General features: G+C 36.2%; 1 protein-coding gene across 9 annotated transcripts in view; it reads left to right on the top strand.

Annotated features, from left to right (window-relative positions):
• inpp4b (inositol polyphosphate-4-phosphatase type II B) overlaps positions 1-19,690 on the top strand; it is a 446,954-nt gene extending 427,264 nt beyond the window's left edge. For 7 of the 9 annotated variants that reach the window (XM_049481668.1, XM_049481671.1, XM_049481672.1 and 4 more), the window contains 3 exons: positions 472-584; positions 8,545-8,699; positions 15,533-15,729. In XM_049481668.1, coding sequence (XP_049337625.1) covers positions 472-584; positions 8,545-8,699; positions 15,533-15,710 — 446 coding nt within the window. In that variant the 3' untranslated portion in view covers positions 15,711-15,729. Of the gene's footprint in view, positions 1-471; positions 585-8,544; positions 8,700-15,532; positions 15,730-19,307 lie in introns of those variants that run through there. The other 2 variants (XM_049481670.1, XM_049481669.1) reach the window with 2 other exon arrangements.
• Positions 19,691-20,149: the final 459 nt, after the last annotated feature.

The following is a 20,149-nucleotide window of genomic DNA, read 5'->3' as shown; positions in this document are numbered from 1 at the left end:
GTACACATGGACATCAATTGGCAAAGTTGACATTCATTCACTTATTATTTCACTGAGCACCTGATTGATAACTGTAGCAATGCAATACCTTTAAAACCACCACATTCAGTCTTGTTTGATAAATTGACATTCACATAGTTTAAGATCATAAAGCTTCCAATCATAAAGCTCCTGAAGCTCTGCTGACGGTAGATGCTCTCGGCAGTTCCAGTAAGCCATCAGCAGTTGCCCTGCAAATAAACACTCGCCTCAAGTTTCATTGTAGCACATCTTGTCTTGTCACTTCCCATTTATCTCTCAGCACATCTCCCTCATGAGCGAGTGCACTGTGAGCCTCAGCCACCTAATCTCCAGCAGATGCTTTGATAAGGAAAAGAAAACAATCTTAAAAACTCAGTGAAGCGCACAAGATCTCAGACATTCTTTCTCTTTCTTCTTGTCTCTTTCTCTTTTTTCATCTCTCGCTCTCAGGCCTGCCCTGTTTTCAGACACAGACTGATGTCAAAGAGTTACTTGAAACACTGGGTCAGAACGTAGTGACCAAGAAGAGGAAGAATGTGGAGATTCTCTGGCTTGCTGGAGCGGTAAGGCTCAATCAATCAGTCAACAGTCAAACAGTTGCTGGTATTAGTGGATCAGATTCAGCAGTGCTGCTGGAGTTCTTAAACACTGTGTTTAATCACTCTGTCCTCCACTCTATCAGGGATGGTACGTCATGAAAAATCTGGAAAAGTCATGAAGTCATTTGAAAATAGCAATTTCTAGGCCTGGATAAGTTTTGGAAAAATAAAAATAACCAGAAAGTTTTGGAAAAGTCCTGGAAATTTGGTCTACAAATCTTTGTGTTTCAGTTTATCGATGGAAAAAATCTATTTTGATCTAACAAATACATCAGCTCAGAGTTAATTCAGTAATTTAAGCCTTACACAAAGGAGCTCTCAGGATCTGACACACATTTTATTATTAAAGAATGTATGTCACATTTTTATCTGATTCATTTTAGACTTACTATAATCAATTATAATTATAGGTTTAGTTGATTTTTGTTTTTATTGTCCACGTCTGCACTGATGTTTTAAAATTTGTATGGACATGAAAATTTTCCTTGAGGCATCAAAAAGTCCTGAACAAATCAATGAAATGTATTGGTTAAAACGTGTATGAACTCTGTCTATTACACACACCTACCTATAGCTGCTCCAACTTGTAGATAGTTTACAGATAGTTACAGATAGTTGATAGTTTAAAGTTTACAGTGTTGGTTATCCTGTAGTCCTTCTCAATCCAGCAGTAATATTGAGGTGTTTAAAAACTCCAGCAGCACTGCTGTATCTGATCCACTCATACCAGCACAACACACACTAACACCTCATACACCACCACAATGCCAGTACTGTCACTGCAGTACTGAGAATAAATTACCCACCACCCTAATAACCTCTGCTCTGTGGTGGTCCCATGGGTTCCTGACCGTTGAGGTTAATAAAGTTCACAGAGAAACAGATGGACTACAGTGTGTGTTAAAAGAGGTGGTGTTGGGTGCCGAGTGGTCCAGCAGTCCAGCTTTGCCATCAGCTGCCGGCGCTCAGTGGGAGCAAAATTGCCCTGTTCCACTCTGGGTGGGTAGATGGCGTTCTTTCCCCACATCACTAAAAGAATGATGTCGATCAGCACAAGGCGTCTGTGAGCTGACGTATCAGAATCAAGTCGCTGCGCTTTCCTCCAAGCGCTGTGATGCTACTCGGCAATGCTGCATCAGCAACAGGTTGAAAAGAGGCGGAGTCTGACTTCACATGTATCAGAGGATGCTTGTGCTAGTCTTAACCCTCCTGGTGTGTTGGGGCATCACTAGTGATGGGGGGAGTCCTAACGAGTGGGTTGGGTAATTGGCTGAGCAAAATTGGGAAGAAGATAAAAATTAGAAATTAAATTATAAAAAAGAGAGGTGGTATTAATGTTATGCTACAGAGAACCAGTTAGAAAATATTTTGCTACCAATCCAAAGAAATGTCAAATCTGGCAAAGGACCTTTTAAACATCCAGCAGGTTGATTAAGTTGTCATTTTTTCGATTATGAAGAAAACTGGGACAGTCTCAAGGGGCTGAGAATCACCCTAAAGACCCATCTGGACACGATTCATTTCTCAGGGGGTCCTGGGGTAATTTTCTCTTTTTTGGGGGGTCCTCTATGAGTTTATTCCCATCTGGAATGACCCTGTACGTGTTTTTCTCAGACGTCCTCTGAGAAAATTACAGGCTGAATTATCTACTGTTTTTTGGCTGAACTCTGAACACATCTCTAATAAAATAGCTATTTGTCCACTGCCACGTACCGTTATAACACTTTCGGCACACGTTTCCACGGAGATCCACATTAAACGCAATAGCGAGTGAAAATAGAGGAGCTACTGAATGTGATGTCATGTGGCCGAGAAAGCTAAAAACCTAAAAACTCACTGGTCCTCCTGTTTTACAATTGAAGTCCGGATGCAAGAGTTTAATCACTGAGTAGAAATGTGCAACCTTTTTCGCAGACTGAGAAACTTATCCCGTCCAGATAGGGCTTAAGATGCATTTTTGTATCCCATTAGCATGCAGCATTCATGGAAATATATTGGAAATATATAAAAGGCAGTGACATCAAATTTAAGTTAAAAAAAGATCATTTTTAGAAGTTTTCTCTGCTGTTAATTATAGTAGGGGGTCATTTTGAGCATAAAGACAAAACAACCAGGGTTGAGAATGCCTGCTGAGCACATGGCTGGAAAAAGGATCATCTTCAGAGCAACTCTTAAGTGCTGAATCATCTTTAAAGAGCAGGATTTACTGCATCTGTTATATTGCATGATATATCTCTATCTATATATTAGCAATATATCTCATTTCATAAGTGTTATAAAGCTGCAAGGTGGAGTAAACACTCACGAATTGTAAACTTTCAAATGAATAGATGTTGGTAAGATTACATTAATTTCTTACTCCATGTAGAAGTTAGTTTATTATGCCGATTAAGATAAAAAGATAAAGATGAGGATCCTTGAATGCTTTCTAGGAAAAGGATTATTAAAGATGCTTAAACATGTTAACTGCCTATGGGCAATTGCCCAAGGTTAGCTGCCTAAACTGACACAGAATTGTGACACTCACCAGAAGAATATGCCAGGCCTGTGGTTTATCTTGTACTTTGTACTTGTCCGTACACCACTCCCATGATTCATGAGCATGACGCAGTCTGGCAGCACTGTTGCGGGTGCCAGAAGACAAGGGAGGTTGTCATTTATGTTATAAAACTCATGCAAATAATAAAACTCTAACTGCACTGGCTTACATGATCAAATGTTCATGAAGAACAAAGAGTTTAAAAACAGTTAAAAAAACATACAGATCTTAAAAAAACTGGACTGAGCCCTACTAAAGCATGAGTAGACTGATAAATCAGTGTGTTACTGAGCGCATGAATAACTGAGCAGATAAATAACTGATCAGCACAGTGATTTATCAGCCTTCTAATGCTTTAATAAAGCAGAGTGGAGTGATTTATCAGTCTACTCATGCTTTAGTAATGCTCAGCTGAGGAATTCATCAGTCTACACATGCTGTAGTAAAGCGTAGTACAGTGATTTATCATTCTACATGTGCTTTAGTAAAGCTCAGTAGAGGGATTTATTAGTCTACTCAGGCTTTAGTAAAGCTCAGTAGAGGGATTTATTAGTCTACTCAGGCTTTAGTAAAGCTCAGTACAGTGATTTATCAGTCTACACGTGCTGTAGTAAAGCTCAGTACAGTGATTTATCAGTCTACACGTGCTGTAGTAAAGCTCAGTACAGTGATTTATCAGTCTACACGTGCTGTAGTAAAGCTCAGTAGAGTGATTTATTAGCCCATGCTTTAGTGCAGTCCAGTAGAGTGATTTTTCAGTATACATGCTTTGATAAAGTGCAGTAGTGTGATTTATCAGTCTGCTCATGCTTTAGTGCAGTTCAGTAGGGTGATTTTTTTTAGTATCCTCATGCTTTAGTAAAGCTCAGTACAGTGATTTATCAGTATACTTATGCTTTAGTCAAGCTCAGTAACACTGTGAACAATGATGTGAACAAATATTAATACTTCCTGAAATCTACTAAAGCATGAGTAGACTGATAAATTACTAGACTGATCAGTTATTTATCTTAGTGTTAATGAGCTGTACTGAAGCATAAGTAGACTGATACACCACTGTGTTACTGAGAACATAAATAACTAAGCAGATAAATAACTCAGCACAGTGATTTATCAGCCTTCTCATGCTTTATTAAAGTTCAGTACAGTGATTTATGAGTCTATCCATGCTTTAGTAGAGCTCAGTAACACTGTGAACAATGCTTTAGTATACTTCCTGAGCTCTATTAAAGCATGAGTAGACTGATAAATCACTGTACTAATCAGTTATTTAGTATCTCAGTGTTACTAAACTCTACTAAAGCATGAAAAGACTGATAAATCACTGTGCTGACAAGTTGTTTATTTCATTGTTACAGAAGTCTACTAAAACAAGAGTAGACTAAAAAAATATTGGCGCTACTGAGCACATAAATAATTAAGCAGATACAGATGATTTTAGCAGTACAGTGATTTATCAGTCTACTAATGCTTTAGTAGAGCTCAGTAGAGTGATTTATCAGTCTACTCATGCTTTGGTAGAGTTCGGTAATACTGAAATAATAAAAGACCAGCACAGTGATTTATCAGTCTACTCATGCTTTAGTAGAGTTCAGTAACACTTAGATAAATAGCTGATTAGTACAGTGATTTATCAGTCTACTCATGCTTTAGTAGAGTTCAGTAACACTTAGATAAATAGCTGATCAGTACAGTGATTTATCAGTCTACTCATGCTTTAGTAGAGTTCAGTAACACTTAGATAAATAGCTGATTAGTACAGTGATTTATCAGTCTACTCATACTTTAGTAGAGTTCAGTAACACTTGGATAAATAGCTGATCAGTACAGTGATTTATCAGTCTACTCATGCTTTAGTAAAGTTTAGTAACACTGGAATATATAAAAGATCAGCACAGTGATTTACCAGTCTACTTATGCTTTAGTAAAGTTTAATAACACTTAGATGAGTAACTGATCAGAACATGCATTAGTAGAGCTAAATAACACTGCAAAAATTCTTTACTATACTTACTGAGCTCTACTAAAGCATGAGTGATAAATGACTGATAAACCACTAAGCTGATTATTTAGTGAGCTCTACTAAAGCACTGAATGTCAGTGTGAACATTTCATATCATGCTGGTAGGCTGTTAAACATCAGTTTTGCAATAGTTTTCTGCCCTACTGACTGACTGCCAGGTTCCACTCGCTAGCTAGATTTGTTTATCCTAGATCTTTTGTCTATGAGAAGTGAAGGGCAATATAATTGGACAGCTTAATTCTTAATTCTAATCAGCTGTGCATCTGTTCTACAAGCCCAAAAATGAGCAAGTCCAAACTGTTCTCTCTGAATCTCGATTACTCTTGCACAACTCTGCAGCCTGGGTGGCAGTTGTGTTCAAGGAATTGAAATAGACATAACATAACATAGAGGAAATTGTAACCAGTTACAGTGTGGAATAATGTGTGAGTGAATTCGAATTCTAATCTAGTTTGTTTTATCAAAAAGTATTCTAAAGGCATACTGTCTAAATGATAATATTGTTTCTTTTAAGATCATTGTTAGTTTGCACGACTGGGACACTGATACTCTAATAGCATTATATACTGTAACAGAAATTATTATGATTAACCATATTATTGCCTGGGTAAAACAATATATACTTAATTATACTAAATATAAAATGTCTAAGTATGCTGTAAATATTTAACAGATTTATGTACTTACTTAAATATATTAAAAGTACATTAATATTATGCTTTCATTAAATTTTTGAAAGTAAATTAAATCATACATATAAAGTGCAATATAGTGTATTTTAAATAAATAGACAACTATGAAACACACTTTTAGTTTAATGTAATTGAATATACTTTTAAATTACTTATTTCCAAATAAACTTTTGTACGTTTTTAGCAAAGTGTGTTAAAACATGTTACAGTAGTTCACTTAAAACACAATGTATCATGTGACTTTTTAGAAAGTAAATTAAATTACTACATTATAAACTATATACTTCACTAAATTATATTAAAGTAAATTTGTAACACGCTACAATTGTAGTACAGTAAATTAAAATATATTTTTATACCCAATGAAGTATGCTATGTGTGTTATTAATGTACTTTATTGTAAATATATTTAACATTAATTCTTAGTATATTTCTAATATACTCAGTGTATAAAAGTGATACAGTTGTAATACTCATTAAATGTATTATAATTTTACTGTAAGCATATTTAAAATATGGGATTAAATACATGACGTAGTAGATGTACAGTTACAGTTTTTACAGTTAAGTACACTTAAGTATTATAAGTACAAAAAAGTTGTTCCATTTAAGCACTCTTTAAATATACTGATTAATAATGTAGCTACAAAAAACTTTAGTGCACTATAGCATAATAATGCTTAGTATATTTTAATGTGTGTCATTTTAAAACTATGCTAATGTAATGATTATATAATAGCATCAAAATATTGCAGTCACACCATTTTAACAAACAATAAACTTTTAATAATTAGGAATATTTAAAGAATGGATTTTGGATCAAAATAAACATAATTAAAGTTGACCTAAGATAAAGAATTTAGTAAAAATGGTTGAGGCCATGTCCACATATTGTAAAATATGTTAGTAATCTACAGGGGTTGGACAATGATACTGAAACACCCGTCATTTTAGTGTGGGAGGTTTCATGGCTAAATTGGAGCAGCCTGGTGGCCAATCTTCATTAATTGCACATTGCACCAGTAAGAGCAGAGTGTGAAGGTTCAGTTAGCAGGGTAAGAGCACAGTTCTGCTCAAAATATTACAATGCACACAACATTATGTGTGACATACCAGAGTTCAAAAGAGGACAAAAAAGTTTAAAAAAAGACTGCGGTCCTTTAACATCTATAAGAAGCTTCTGCAGATGTTCTACCAATCAATCGTGGCCAGCATTCTCTTCTATGCTGTGGTGTGCTGGGGAGGCAACATGAAGAGGAGAGATGCATCACGGCTGGACAAGCTGGTCAGGAGGGCCGGGGCAGTGGTTGGAATGGAGCTGGACTCTCTGGTTACAATAGCTGAGAGAAGGACTTTGGATAAACTGCTTTCTATCATGAACAATGATAGTCACCCACTTCCCACCACCATCATGAAGCAGAGGAGTGTGTTCAGTGGCAGACTGCTGTCACAGAGCTGCACAACAGACAGACTCAGAAAATCCTTCATTCCGAGAGCCATCAGACTCTTTAACTCCTCCCATCGGGGACGGGATGCTGCTGACGACTGAGTGTAATCCAGGCACACCACTTGGACATTATTCAACCATTAATTATTTATATTAACACTTCCCCAACCTCGCTTACATTTAAGTATACCTTACTCATGATCGGGTATTCACATTTTCACATTCTCTTTTTAGAACTGTCTTGTAACGTATGCATACTTATATTATATTATATTTCTATGTCACATCAGTCACTTTCGTAATCGATGTCATTGCACTTTACTCTGTTAATTATTTAATTATTTATGACCATTAGCAACATCTACTGCACTGCTCCGTTTACAGATAGATCCTTACCTTGTATAGTTAGGTTTTTTTTTTTATATAGCCTTATATATTTTCTATTCTTCTGTGTTTTGATTTGTCTGAGTATGTTTCTTATTGTATTGTGTTGTTGCTGCTGGATGCCTAAATTTCCTTCGGGATAAATAAAGTATCTATCTATCTATCTATCTGTCTATCTGTCTATCTATCTATCTATCTATCTATCTATCTATCTATCTATCTATCTATCTATCTATCTATCTATCTATCTGTCTGTCTATCTATCTATCTGTATGTCTATCTATCTATCTGTATGTCTATCTATCTATCTATCTATCTATCTATCTATCTATCTATCTATCTATCTATCTATCTATCTATCTATCTATCTATCTATCTATCTATCTATCTATCTATCTATCTATCTATCTAAATTGTTGGTGCACGTCTTGCTGGAGCATCTGTGACCAAGACAGCAAATCTTTGTGATGCATCAAGAGCCACGGTATCCAGGGTAATGTCAGCATACCACCAAGAAGGGCCAACCACATCCAACAGGATTAACTGTGGATGCTGTAAGAGAAAGCTGTCTGAAAGGGATGTTCGGGTGCTAACCCGGATTGTATCCAAAAAACATAAAACCACGGCTGATCAAATCACGGCAGAATTCAATGTGCACCTCAACTCTCCTGTTTCCACCAGAACTGTCCATCACCACAATAAATTATTGTGGTCTAAAACCAGGTGTTTCAGTTTCATTGTCCTACCTCTGTACTTGCTGATTAACAAATTCAGCATTTTTAGGGTTTAATATTAATAAATAGATAAAATGAATAAATAATTGCACTCCATCTCCACAGATCTGCCGGCGGCTGAACGGTATCCGCTTCACCAGCTGTAAAAGTGCCAAAGACAGGACGTCCATGTCAGTAACGCTGGAGCAGTGCGCTCTTCTGAGGGACGAGCATCAGCTCCACAAAGACTACTTCGTCCGGGCCCTGGACTGCATGCGGAGGTACGAAATTCACATAACCCCAACACACACACACACACACACACACACACACAGCATCCTGCCCTATTACTAACACCTCCTCACACTGCCTCTCCACCTCCTCTCACTGGAACAGTCTAAAGCTCCAGGGTCTAGAAAAGTGGGCCAAAAATCCTTTTTTTATATATATATTTCAAGATGCTGAATCTTTTGGGACACTTTTTGCCTGCGGTGTGAATTAGACTAAATTAACTTCACCTGATCCCAAAACAAAAAATGGAACAGAGTTTAAGTTCCTTAGGAGGGAACCACATTTATCTTCTTCATCACCTTTAGTACTACACTGCAAAATATCTGTAAAAGAAAGTTTTTTTTATGTTATTTATTTATTTTTTTTACATTTATTTTCTTGCATATTGTCTTACAGGTATAACCTATACCTAAATATTGACAGTGATATATCATAAAAAAGGAAACTGACTAAAAATTTAATTCATGTAAAGTCATGTATTTCACATATAAACATTTTATTTTTATCACAAGACACATTTCAGATTTATAGAACATAGAACAAAATATGTTATAATGCTCTAAAATGTATTGGGGAAAAGGCTTGTAACAAACATTTCAAAGCATTAACCTTCATAAACATAAGAGTCCTTACTTTTATTTTTCTATTATTTTTTTTTTATTATGTTAAGTTGTTGTAAGTTGTAAGTGTTGTTGTAGTGCATTTAGATGCTGCATCAACAGGTTTAAGATTTGATGTTTATTATTGATTGGTTATGGCGGAAATGACAGTCAGCATTTTAATCCAATTACATTAAAAACAAAAAAAAACACATTTCTAGCAACGCGAGAAAAAACTGTAATAATGACAACATAAAAAAATCTCCCTTTTTTTTATACATTTCAGCAAAGTGAGGAAAAAAGCAGTTAGAGTTATTAAGGGTTAGAGACATTTCTAGCTGTCTTACATCATTCAGACTTTAATGTAGCCACTGTTTTTTATATATAAACCTTCTCAACTGTCATCATAAGCAGCAGCAACAGCAGCAGCAACCACACAGAAACAGCTCTGAGCACTTGCTTAAAACTGTTGGCTATGAAACTACAAATCATCTATCTGTTCAATCAATCATCCGTTTATACCTCCTGTTATGTTCTGGGTCAAAGTGACCCATTTTAATGTTTGAAGATCTGTTTTTGTTCAGTATGAAACTTCTTCTGCTTGCCTTACTTAGTGAAATCAACATTTAACATGAAAATGGTTTATCTTCTCACATATTTGCAACCACAACCTGCCAAAAAAAAACAACTAAAAAAAGCAATGTTAAGTTTTATGGTTATGTAAAACTATTTTGTTTTATATGTTATATATATTATGTTATATATGTCTTTCAAAAGTAATAAGTAGTGAAACAATAAAAAAATTTTTTTTTTATGAAAAATGAGTACATTTTCCTAATTGAACCAATTCCTGTTAGAGGCAAGGAACACTATTGAACAATATTGATATAATAATTAGTAATGTAGTTAGTAATTAAATATTCACACTGATTTTTTAGATTTTTTTGGTTTCAGACATATTTTGGATAACTAAACATGCACCGGGTAAAAGTGACCCGGGAACACCATCACTGTTCCTGACAAATGAACATAACAGGAGGGTTAAACCAGACTAAACACTGCTGGTGTAACAAATCACTCAGCGTTTTCATCTGCCATCAAAATGTATTCCCTTATGATTTCCTCCCTCAATTTTTCACACAAAAACAGACACCTTTGACCCAAATGATGCTTCATCTACATTCTAAGCATTTTCTCCTCAAGCCAGATGAAATAAAACATGTTTTTATGATTGATAAGGAGTTTCTGTTTCTTTCCCCTCAGATTCTGTCACTAGAAAAACAAACACACCCTAATCAGAGTTCCAGTAAAAGCAAACACATGCAGCTTTAAATTGTTTCCTTCCATGAAAATAACTGGTCGCTTGTTGATCTGTTTCCTGACAGGGTGAACTAGGGTTAGTCCTTAGGCCTTTAATGTACACTACCAGCCAAAAGTCTTAGAAAAAACCCTATTTTTTCAGTATTTCTATAGCTATTTTTTTTTATATTTTACCATCTTATAAGTGGCTTTATTACTGCAGTTCTTCACCTGTTAGACTAACTTTAATTCTAATTCTCTTCACTGCTGAAACTGAGACTTAGTCCAGACATGTCAAACTGAGCTAAAGGCTAAAGCTGTTGCCATGTAGGTCAGCCAGACGTGACTCCTTTAGCAGTTTTCTCCAGTTTACTCCAGTTTACTCCAGTTTTCTCCAGTTTTCAAGAGTCTTTTGAAGGTGTAACAAACAGTACTCACCGCTCTGTGGCTTCATCTGTAATTTCTCTATATGTAAAAGACTTCCACTTTTAATAGTTACAAAGTTATCTGTGTTTATGTGTCTTTTTCTAGTTATTATGATGATGAAAGTGTGAATGTGCTGTGTGTTAGTGTGTAAATGCTGCAGTAAAGAGCACAGTAACATATTCTGTTCCAGCACAGGCTTTAGTAAATTCTCATTTTTGCTACAGACCAGCTGTAAGTGGTTAGCCAATAACAGGATTCTTAAAAAAACACTCCACCCCCTGTTGAGCTTAAAATAGAAGCACCCAGTGCACCACTGGGGACTGTAAATCCCCTTTCTTTGAGCTGGGAGTTAATTCTCTTTCCCTTTTAACCTCCTTGTGTGGAGGACGTACTCTTATACTCTTTAAAATAAGAATGATTAGTCCCTAGATCCCTGTATTAAAGCCCACATTATATATTTCACCTAATGTACAGTATCTAACTTGTACTCTTATTTAATATTTCATACAATGTTTCATACACCCTATAATAAAACCCTGTGGGTCTCCACAAGCTCTTGCTTTACAGTTACTAACTACATCATAAACCTGTGGTTCAATGGGTAAATACATTTTTTACTCTGTGTTCACACTACAATGTGACAGGTCTAATAAATGCTGAATAACAGCTGAAACTGATCTGAGTTTAGATTCTCTGCCTGAGCCCGAGCATGAGCCAGTGCCCGATTTGAACTCGGGCCGAGATTTTCCACCACTTTTCTCGGGCTGGGTTGAGTTTTGCTCTGTGCTGTGGGCGTATGTTTTTTAATGCTATTTTTTTTATATATATAAGTATATACATATATACGTTATGGCGTGACGATCACAATATAGCAAAGTAACAAATCAAACTGTGTTTTAAAAAAAAAGTTGCAGTAAAACCACTTTATTTTAGTACCAGTTTATATAATGACACATTCTGAAGTGATTTATTTCGTTTAGTTGTAAGTTTTTTTAAATTGTGCGTTTTGTACTGTGTTTAACATTTTATAATCCAGCCAGTCTGACATACCTGAGCTACCATTGAGCTCCCAGTCCCTTTAAATCAATGCAGACAAGTCACTTTGTGTGTGTGTGTGTGTGTGTGTGTGTGTGTGTGTGTGTGTGTGTGTGTGTGTGTGTGTGTGTGTGTGTGTGTGTGTGTGTGTGTGTTTGTAGTGCTACACACTGTGGGCTGATATCTGTTGTTGTTTGTAGACAACTGATGTGAAATAATTGTTATGTGCTATACTCTATTAGCATTATCATTATCCTTTACATGGTTTTGAGCATGTTGTTTAGTGCTAGTTTAAAACATAGAACAGCATGTGGTTGTTCTACAGGTAAAACAGAGCATTTTTATTTATTGATTATTATTTAGTTTTAACTATGATATGTTTGCATACTCCACTGTAAAGCAGTGGCACACTGTAAACACTGTAAAATTGACCTTCTGAGAAGTCTCCTCAGTGCTGTCAGCTGGGAAGTAATGTCTGATACTGGCGCATTGAAGATGCCAGAAGGCAGTCTGACCACTGCAGTTAAACCCTGATATACTACAATAAAATGTTTAAAAATGAAATACAATTTGCCAGTCTTCAATAAAAAACTGTTAATTTAACACCAATAGTGTTGTTCAAATATCTGGACCAAACAAGGCTGGTATAAAAGCCTTTGTGTTACAACAGCTTATCATCAAACACTTAAATTTGCCTTTTTATAATTTTTCTTTCTTTTGTATGTTTTCTCATGATATAAAGCACTTTGAATGGCCTCTAAGGATGAAATGCTATTCAAATAAACTTGCCTCACCTTGCCTTTGTTGTCGTGGCCTGGAGGCTGAGATAAAGTGATAGTGTTTGTTTTGGAGATGAAAGAAGAGCAGGCAGGCCGAACCGGTTTGTGCTGACAGATAATGCACTGTATGTGACCTCAAAACCTTTTATTGTCCCTGTGTGTTGGCCAGCTGTGGATTGGAAAAGATTGCAGTTGATGATTGAAACAGGGCAGAAGACGAGGTTATTCTGATTGAATGACTTTCTTATAGTTCTTAGTACGATCAGTTACTGTTCTTCACACTGTGGTCTAACAGATTCGGCCTTATTTAACGTAAACTTCAGTGTAAACAGAAAAGCTTGAGATACTTTTCTTTGCAGGGTTTGCAGGCAGGGTTGAATGCAAAATCGCAAATGCAGAAATCACGTGATTTAAAGGGAAACGAAACTCTTTCTCTGAAACTATTTCTTCCTTGTTCTTTGAGGTTACTTTGCATGCATGGCATTAAAGAGCTTTATCAAAAATGACCTTTCAGACAGATCACAGTCATCACTGTGCACATAGCAGTGCAGTGGAAAATGCTGACAAACTGTGACTTAACACAATCAGCCCACATAAAAAAAATCACTCGGGCCACTTCTAAATTGAATATGCCACACTCAGCCTGATTCCAGTTTAAATCTTGGCCTAAATCTGGTCTAAATTCTTGTGTCTCATTTAAGCAGAGTGCTGCATGTGCCAACACCCCGGTTGCTGAGTATAATATGGGAATTGGCTTGAAACCCTTGTGCCAACATGCCAGTCAGTGACTGTAATATGTGAAATGGCCCAAGCTGCATATGTCAACACTACGGTTGCCAAGTATAAAATGGGAATAAAATGTGGCCCAAGCCGCATGTGCCAACACTTCATAAAATATTACATAACATTCAACCCAATTCCACATACAGCCTACAGCATACAACTATCAGTTTTGTGCACTTTTGCAGGCATTTTCATAACTACAGTTGCTTTCCTCTGATCTGAATCAGTTAGTCATACTTGTAAACTTGGAGCATTTTCCTCTTGGTTTAGGAAAAAAATCAACAGCAACAAAATGCATTACAACAAATTACATTCTTTATGATTATTGGTCAGGCCAGTCTGAGGTGGTCGCACCCATGTAAATACAGGAAAAGGTCCTGTGTTTTAGTTTAGTTTTTGTATAGTATAATATGGAACAGGAGCAGAGATTGCATTAGTTAATAGCTGTAATAATTATCTGGGTAATATTCCAGATTAAACTACACATGCAGAGCTGTTTAACTCAAACAGAGTACAGCTGATAGTTGGGTTGGTTTGAGGTTAGATTATGTTTGCAACAAAAACATCCTTATATTTCAAAGATTTGCTGTCAAGCTTGATTTCTTAAGAAGATATTACTCATTTTTGCTAGCACCACTATGGAGTTTCTAATAGTATGGGTAGTAGGTTAACACTACCACAACATTTGAATTGGTTGTTTAACCCTAAACACAGACATTTCATTTGTGCTATATTTGATCTGCTATAATCTGATCTGTTTTACCATCTCTTCCTTTTATTCACACATTTTAGGAAAGAGCTGCCATCACTGTATTCCATTAGCAGCAAGTGGCTAGAACTCTTATCCAGAGTGACATACAGCTCTGGAAAAAAAAATAAAAGAGTCTACTTCAGTTTCTGAATCAATGTATCTGATTTTGCTATGTAAAGGTATATGTTTGAGTAACATGAACATTGTTGTTTTATTCTATAAACTACAGGCAACATTTCTCCCAAATTCCAAATAAAAATATTGTCATTCAGAGCATTTATTTGCAGAAAATGAGAAATGGCTGAAATAACAAAAAGGATGAAGAGCTTTCAGACCTCAAATAATGCAAAGAAAACAAGTTCATATTCATAAAGATTTAAGTTGAGTTCAGAAATCAATATTTGGTGGAATAACCCTGGTTTTTAATCACAGTTTTCATGCATCTTGGCATGTTGTTCCCCACTAGTCTTACACACTGCTTTTGGATAACTTTATGCTTTTACTCCTGGTGCAAAAGTACAAGCAGTTCAGTTTGGTTTGATGGCTTGTGATCATCCATCTTCCTCTTGATTATATTCCAGAGGTTTTCAATTTGGTAAAATCAGAAAAAGGAAAACATCATCATTGAGTGGTCTCTTATTTTTTTTTTACAGAGCTGTACAGTTGAATCATGTTACATGGGTAAGAGAATTGAGCATTAAGCTGTGCAATCCAATACTTTTGACAGTAGATAGGTTAGTGAGTTGGGAATGAGGTGGGTGGTGATCATCCAACTTTCTGGCCTCACTAATACTTGTGCAACTGAATGCAATCAAATTCTTACACCAGTGTTCAAAGCAGAGTCCCATTCCAGTAGAGACATTTACTGCTTTACATTTACTGCTTTAATACCTTTGGAGAAATAACAAATAGCAAGTGTCCCAATAATTTTGTCCACTGTAAGATGGAGCATGCATGTCACACACCATCTCCTCACACACTACCAGCACCTTTGCATCCGAATGTGTGTGTGTGTGTGTGTGTGAGTGTGTCTGTGGAGGCAAAGGCCAAACTGGCTTAATTTTACTAACCTTCTGTAACGTCTGTCTGTGTGTTTCTCTTTATCTCTCCCTCTCTTTCTCTCTGTTTCTGTCTGTTCTCGGCTCGCTCAGCAGTCGGCTGGCCCAGGGAGAAGGTGCCCAATGGGACGACCCTGAGGCCGGCTCAGTAGCCAATCACAAGCCGCCGTCTCGCCACTTCTACCCAATCGCTCTCCTGCTCGTTAGCTCACACCTGCTGGTGGTGTGGCTGATTTTAAGTCTTGTTTTTCTGCTTGCTAAATATCAATAAACCGCTGATTATACCATAACCACGCTTGTACTGTCTTAACTCAGTTCCTCTGCACCTCCGAGTGCTAAAGCTCTAACTAACTCTCTCTTTCCCCCCACGCCATCTCCGGGGGTTGTCCTTTTTAATTGCTATAGTCCTCTAAGCAGAACCCCCTTGGATGCATTCCTATGTGTTCTTTCTTCTTCTTTAATCTGGACTAAATTCACAATTGCTAGTGACACTCCATCTGTGTTGTGTTTGAGAAAATAAAAGAGAGCAGTAAACAAGTTTGTTACAGCATGGAAATGATTACATGAACTAACGGGAACTCTCTATTGCCAGAGGGGGTCCAAAGCTTCCCAACTAACCTGCCTGTCTTACCACATGTTGTCTCAATATATAATATATAATTCTAGGGGGATTTTTGCAGCCAGTAGTGCAATATTACACACTGTCTTTCTCATCTCTATAACCAAAAATATTTATTTAATCTTTTTTTGCACAATTATTTTCAATTTAGTTATTATTCTTGAAGGGTTTGCTAACATTTCTATATAAAATAAAATGTTTAGTAAGGTTAAAGAGGAAGCTGTCTTTTATTTGCACACAGAAAATACAAAAATAATAGTGAAATAGTTATGATTTTTATGTTTTAAAATTAAATTTGCCCTATTGTATAACTTTTATGGTGTGAAAAAAAGTTTGGTAATACATTACCAGGGTTCCCACAGGTCCTTAAAAAGGCTAAACAGTCCTAAATTAAAATCTGGGTAATTAAGGTTTTAAATTGTCTTAAATTTACTGTAAGTTTAAAAAAAGGCCAGGGAGACAACTAAGATTAGCAGAGAGCTAGTCATTAGTGGTGAGTTAGCTAACATACTAACTTTAGCAGCGAGCTAGCTAACATACTAACATTAGCAGCAAGCTAGCTAACACATTACCATTAGCGGTGAGCTAGCTAACATATTAACCTTAGCTAGCTAAAGCGAGCTAGCTAACGTTACCAGGGATAGAACTAAGGTTAGCAGATAGCTAACTAACATTAGCAGCGAGTTAGCTAACATACTAACATAAGCAGCAAGCTAGCTAACATAGTAACTTAAGCTTGCTTAAAAAACGCTAGCTTACTTTACCAGGGATAGAACTAAGGTTAGCAGAAGTTAGCTAACATACTAACATTAGCACAAATTTAGCTAGGTCTTCAATTGCCTTAAATTTACTGTAAATTTGCTGTTGGTATTAAATATTCAGAGCTAGCTAACATTAGTAGTGAGTTAGCTAACATATTAACTTTATCAGCAAGCTAGCTAACATACTATCTTTAGCTATCTTACCAGGGATAGAACTAAGGTTAGCAAAGAGCTAGCTAACATTAGCGGAGAGTTAACTAACATACTAACATTAGTGAAAAGTTAGCTAACATTACCAGGGAGAGAACTTAAGAAATTACGACTACACTTTTGGGTCTTAAATTTTATTTATTGAGGTCTTAAAATGTCTTAAATTTGACTTTTAAAGTGGTGCAAGAACCCTGAATAAGGGTACATTAATTAGTAGTACTCACCACAGATTGTCGCTACTAATTGTTAATTGACACTAAGTACAACATTATGAAGAATTACAATTGTTTTAACTGTCTAAATATATTATTATTATTTGCAAGATTTCTGAGCATTAAGAATTAGTGATGTTTAATAATGTCTTAACTACAGCCAACTAATAATTAGACATTATTTAACCAATTAACAATGTTTATTATTGTCAGAAGTACTTTTAATTGTGACCCTTATTGTAAAGTGTTATAAGAACAATGGTAACACTGTACAATAAGGGTACATTAATTAACCGTACTTATGACAGAATGTCTCATATGATTATTAATTAACAATAGCTATTACATTTTTAAACACTTTATAATACAGTTATTAAATACCTCATTGTCATAATCATGTATTAACTACTGTTATTATTAATAAGTTGGCACGCATTGACACAATTTAGTACTGTTTATTATCGTACCCTCTTTTTAAAGTGTTATCAAAAGCTTTTTCTTTTTTTTTTTTTGTAATCATGTTAATCTTTATGGAGACAGATTAAATAAATAAACATATCCCTGCAATAAAAACATCATCATTACTCACACTCAGCTTGGCAGTCACTGCTTGTCCCTTGGCGACTTTGCTTAGGGTAAATATGACTCAACCTGTATGTGACTCAATGTGCAAGTGTGCCTCTGTGCTTAACCCATAAGAGCCCAGACCCAGTGATTATATTAGTTATTATATTATTAATAAAATAATTTTGTTCAATGAATTAAGAAGCTCATATTTTTTGTCATTGTGATAAATAAATATTTCAAGGTTAAAATCCATATGTACCATATTTTACAGACTATGAGACGCACCACTAGTAAGGAACAAGGGTGTTGCACAGTTATCTGAGTAAAGCACGTCCGTTTATTTACAGTTAGCTTAGATTTCCAATTTGCTGTGGTTAGCAGCGGTTAGCGCTAGTAAATGCCACCCAATAGCGCTACACTGAGGAACCCTGAGTGTTCCGGTAACCCAGGGCGCTATCAGCTGGCGGTTTGTCCTGCATAGCTTGTTTTAACACAGCGCAAACACAGACTACAGTCCAATATACTCACCTCTCAATGGCGAAAGAGCTAGCGCTGCGGTTAGCGGCTAATGCTAATACTGCTCCAGCTTTAGTGCTGGAGAATCTTTACTGAAACTCCAATATAATGCTGTACTTCAGCGGAGTGGCTTTACTACTCCTTACAACTTGACTGGTAAAATTCACACATAAGGCACAGTGGATTATAAGGCGCACTGTTGATTTTTGTGAAAATGATTTTTTTTATGTGCTCCTTATAGTCCGAAAAATACGGTACAATAAATGACATCAAATTAATAATTGAAGTATTCTAACATTTTGCATAGAAAGGCTGAAAGAACTAGTTATATGGAACGTAAAACATTTCATTATTACAGCATTACATTATTAGAAAGGTTGGAACAGAATAAATAGAATAATTAAAAAATTACTTTTAATAGGAGTTTGTTTGTTTGTTTTTTTCTCCAGCACTGACTCTAAAGCACTCATAAATTATGTAAATAAGGTCAGATAAATGAAAACAGATTTTTTTTACTCACTGTCCTGTAGTGAGCGATCTCAGATGCTTTCAGGATGTTCAGTATGTGTCACTTAGGAGCTTCATGAGTTAAAGGGAAGGACAGAGTGCTGTAAGGAACTTTACACAGCTTTTAAAGGTTCTATTTTACAGGATCTATGTCTCCATTGGCTCTTTTGGGTTCAAATAGGTCAAAAAATGTCCACAAGGCTTTAAACCTCGAAAGCTTCATTCTGCAGAGAAATATGAAACTTGCTGATCATACTGAAGTCATGGTCAGTGTTTATAATGCTCAGCTTATGATTTATTCATTTATTTATTTTAGTTTGCTGAGCTGCAGCCTCGTCATCGCTTTGTTGCTGTAGATGGACATTATCACTGCCACTTCTACGCTGCCATTACTCCATTATCATCCTTTCCCTTCCTTCTCTCCCTCTTTTTCTTTCTATCTCTCTCTCTCTGTCTCTACATCTCCCTGTAATCAGAGAGGGCTGCCGGATTGAGAACGTGCAAAAGAATATAAAATGCAGGAAGTATGCTTTTAACATGCTGCAGCTGATGGCATTCCCCAAGTTTTACCGCCCACCGGAGGGGACGTACGGGAAAGTGGACTCGTGAGACAAGACACCATGGACTCCTCTTCATCTTCACTTGGTTGTTGTTGGTATTATTGTTATAATTATTGTTATTTACTCCAGTTCATGTTTTTAAAAAAATAATGTGTGTTCACAAGTCACCAAGATGTAAAAAACTTAAAAAGAATCCATATACAGTGTGTGTTTGTATATACAGTATTTCTACATTGTGTTCTTTGCACTCATTTATATAATAATTAAAGATTATTTGTAATAAAATGTAATATTATTTACGTTTTTCTTTGTGCTTGTTTTTATTTGATATTTTTTTAACCAATGTTGTCGATATTTATTAAACTTATAAAGCAGTCATTACAATTCAGATATGTTAAATATGTTTTGTTTTGTCAATATTTTTGGAAGGCCCTCAGTGCACAGTCATCTTCAGATCATGCCAGAGCAGAGACTGTAAAAAAAGATGGACGCCGTGTCGTCGTTCCCATTCATTCAATGAAAATGAAGCCAAAATCTTCCACCATGTTGGCGATCCTGACACCCGATTCTGCACAGTAGAGTCCAGAGGAGGGAGAAAGACTGTGGAGAGCAGCCTACTCATTTAAATAACCCCGCCCCTGAGGGCTGCCTCGCGGTCACAGGCTGCAGAGCGGGGCGGAGCGGAGCTGACGGTCTGTTATTGGTCCCGCCCATAACCAGCCCTTTTACAATAACCACACCTTTTTTGAATAGAGCTC

Source organism: Astyanax mexicanus, chromosome 7 (genome assembly GCF_023375975.1).
Source record: "Astyanax mexicanus isolate ESR-SI-001 chromosome 7, AstMex3_surface, whole genome shotgun sequence".
Lineage (NCBI taxonomy): Eukaryota > Metazoa > Chordata > Actinopteri > Characiformes > Acestrorhamphidae > Astyanax > Astyanax mexicanus.
The sequence above is the reverse complement of the archived record's forward strand: the minus strand, read 5'-3'. Positions and strand labels throughout refer to the sequence as shown.